This window comes from Zonotrichia leucophrys, unplaced genomic scaffold (genome assembly GCF_028769735.1).
Source record: "Zonotrichia leucophrys gambelii isolate GWCS_2022_RI unplaced genomic scaffold, RI_Zleu_2.0 Scaffold_296_65537, whole genome shotgun sequence".
NCBI lineage: Eukaryota > Metazoa > Chordata > Aves > Passeriformes > Passerellidae > Zonotrichia > Zonotrichia leucophrys.
This window is the reverse complement of record NW_026992501.1, coordinates 6,834-10,399: the sequence shown is the minus strand read 5'-3', so window position 1 is coordinate 10,399 and position 3,566 is coordinate 6,834. Positions and strand designations below refer to the sequence as shown.

The window sequence follows — 3,566 nt, the reverse complement described above, 5'->3', positions numbered from 1 at the left end:
GAGGGTTTCTGATATCCAAGAATACCAGGAAGTACATGGAAAGAGCTTAAAAAGAAAACATCAGAACTCTTAAACACAAGAGCATGTCCATGTGTGTTATAAAGGAGGGTGTGTGGAAAATGGCTTTGATTTTGGTTACAGGTGTCTCCTCTAACTATTCACTGTCCCTTTATCCATGAGCAGGTCCCCATGTCCAGCCCCAGCAAATGTCCAACAGCAGCTCCATCAGCCACTTCCTCCTGCTGGCATTGGCAGACACGCGGCAGCTGCAGCTCCTGCACTTCTGCCTCTTGCTGGGCATCTCCCTGGCTGCCCTCCTGGGCAACGGCCTCATCATCAGCGCCGTAGCCTGCAGCCACCACCTGCACACGCCCATGTTCTTCTTCCTGCTCAACCTGGCCCTCAGTGACCTGGGCTCCATCTGCACCACTGTCCCCAAAGCCATGCACAATTCCCTCTGGGACACCAGGGACATCTCCTACACAGGATGTGCTGCACAGCTCTTTTTCTTTCTGTTCTTCATTGGAACAGAGTATTTCCTCCTGACCATCATGTGCTACGACCGCTACGTGTCCATCTGCAAACCCCTGCACTACGGGACCCTCTTGGGCAGCAGAGCTTGTGCCCACATGGCAGCAGCTGCCTGGGCCAGTGCCTTTCTCTATTCACTGCTCCACACAGCCAATACATTTTCCCTGCCCCTGTGCCATGGCAATGCCTTGGGCCAGTTCTTCTGTGAAATCCCACAGATCCTCAAGCTCTCCTGCTCCAAATCCTACCTCAGGGAACTTGGGCTTCTTGCAGTTAGTGTGTGTTTGGTATTTGGTTGTTTTGTGTTCATTGTTGTTACCTATGTACAGATTTTCAGGGCTGTGCTGAGGATCCCCTCTGAGCAGGGACGGCACAAAGCCTTTTCCACCTGCCTCCCTCACTTGGCTGTGGTTTCCCTGTTTGTCAGCACTTCAGCATTTGCTTACCTGAAGCCCCCCTCCATCTCCTCCCCATCCCTGGATCTGGTCATGTCAGTTCTGTACTCGGTGGTGCCTCCAGCCCTGAACCCCTTCATCTACAGCCTGAGGAATCAGGAGCTCAAGGCTGCAGTGTGGACACTGATGACTGGATGCTTTCAGGAACATTAAACTGTTGGTCAATTACTTCAAATCACTTGTAATAAAACTCATTTTTGATACTTCTTGTTGGTTTCATTTTGGAGATCTGTTTCCTTTGTTTTAATTTTTTCATATTGTCAACAAAGTAAAGCCATTCCTTGTGCCATTTCTCATTTTGTTTCTCTCCACATTCCCTATGGCCACAGACTCTCTCAATGAGGGGCTGCGCTCTTGGTGGCTTTAAAGGAACTAAAGGATCTCCCAGCAAAGTTTTCTGCAGAGATGCCCTTTTGTTGTCTTCTCTGGAGCTGCAGCAGCAATGTCTGTGTGCAGAGCTGGGGACAGATCAGTGCTGAGTACAGCAGCCCTGCTCCTGCTGGCCATACCATTCCTGATCCAGGCCAGGAGCCATTGGCCTTCTTGGCCACCTGGGCACACTTCTGGCTCATGTCCAGCCTGCTGTCCATCAGTCCCTGCAGGTCCCTTTCTGCCTGGCTGCTCTCCAGCCACTCTGTCCCCAGCCTGTAGCTCTGCAGGGGTTGTTGTGGCCAAAGTGCAGGACCTGGCACTTGGACTTGTTAAGCCGCACCTTGTTGGATTTGGGCCCTGGATCCAGCCTGTCCAGGGCACTGTGCAGAGCCCTCCTGCCCTCCAGCAGATCCACACTCACATCCAGCTTGGTGTCCTCTGCAAAGATGTCCTTGGTTCCAAGGGGCCCCTCAGTATCACAATGTTCTTGTTGGTGCTGCAGTTTCACAGTGGCCCCTTGGTTCCATGGGGCCCCAGGGTGTCACAATGGCCCCACGGTCACATGAGGTCCCACCCTGTCACCATGGTGTCTGTGGTTCCACAAGTCTCCTCAGTGTCACAATGGACTCCTTGTTTCCACGAGGCCCCAGGGTGTCACAACTTTCTTCCAGACTCCTTGAGGCCCCATCCTGTCACATTGCCCCCTTGGTTACACAGGATCCTGCAGGGTCATAATGTCCCCTTGGTTCCATGAGGCCCTGCAGTGTCAGAACGGCCCCTTGGTTCCACTGGGCCCTGGAGTCTCCCAATGGTCTCTTTGGTTTTGCAGTGCCAAAATGGTGAAACCCCTTGGTTACACAAGGTCCTGCTGTGTCTTTTTTACCTGCCCTCCAGCAGATCCGAACTCACACCCAGCTTGATGCCATCTGCAATTTGTGAATGGTGGACTCGATCCCCTCACCCAGATCATCAGTGAAGATATTAAACAGGACTGGGCCCAGCACAGATCCCTAGGGGACACCACCAGTGCCTGGACACCAGCTGGGTGCAGCACCATCCCCACCACTCTCTGGGCCCAGCCTCCAGCCAGCCCTTAAATCTGCCAGCCAGGAGGGAACCTGCCCAAGCTGTGGGCTGCAGCTTTTCCAGGGAATTCTGTGGCTCATGGTTTTAAAGGCTTTGAAGTACAGGCGCACAACATCCACAGCATTTCCTGCATCCACAGGTGGGTCACCAGGTCATAAAAGGAGACCAGGTTGGCCAGGCAGGACCTGCCACCCCTAAATCCACGCTGGCTGGCTCTGATCCCTCGGCCATCCTGTGGGTGCCCTGTGATGGCACTCAAGGTGATCTGTTCCATAGCCTTGCCGGGCACCCAGGTCAGGCTGACAGGCCTGGAGTTCTCAAGATCCTCCTTCCAGCCCTTCTTGGGGATGGGCTCACACTGGCACCTCCAGTCCTCTGGGACCTCCCTGCTGAGCCAGGACTGATGGTAAATGATGGAGAGCAGCTTGGGGAGCTCATCCACCAGCTCCCTCATCCCTCTAGGATGGTGTCATGGTTTGAGCCTGGCACAGAGCCAGTGCCCCCATGAAAATGCCCCACCCTGGTGTCTGCTGTGAGATGTGACCAGGAATAAGCAAAACAGGCTCTAACTTAAACATAAAGACCACTTTATTACCTAAAACTACAGGAAAAATAGGGAAAGACTATAAGGAAGAAAAAGAAAAGAATTGAAAACCTTACAAAAAAACCATTTTCCTCCTCCCCCACCACCTGACTTTCCCAATCCAATACATTCTCTCAAAACAACTGCCCAGCCCGGCACGACACTTTAGTATACTCAAACATCAGTTCATGAAGAGGAAAAGGAGTCCTTCTCGTTCCATAGGCTTCTCGTGGAGACACACTGAGACCCTCGTGTGCTTCCCTGTCACTTCGGCACCGCCCGGAAAGTCCATTTGCCGCTTGTGACACGTTCCTTCCATGCTCAGTGCTCTCACCACCGAGACATGGCCAGAGCTGCTTTTAGGGTGGTCTTTCAAGGATGCCTTGTCTCACTCCAAAAAGGCACAGTCTCTGCTTTTGGGACAACTGTCCCCCCCATATCTTTCCAACCCCCTGGGGCCGGGGGGTCCTCACAAATGAACCCTCCTGGTTTTGAGGCACTGCCTCCCCCTAAATGCAGTCTGTGTCACAGGAACAACT

At 53.0% G+C, this 3,566-nt stretch overlaps 1 protein-coding gene across 1 annotated transcript; it reads left to right on the top strand.

Annotated features, from left to right (window-relative positions):
- The first annotated feature begins 206 nt into the window (after positions 1-206).
- Positions 207-1,139, top strand: LOC135441442 (olfactory receptor 14A16-like). The gene has a single exon (XM_064700987.1). The coding sequence runs from the start codon at positions 207-209 to the stop codon at positions 1,137-1,139; it is 933 nt and encodes a 310-aa protein (XP_064557057.1).
- Positions 1,140-3,566: the final 2,427 nt, after the last annotated feature.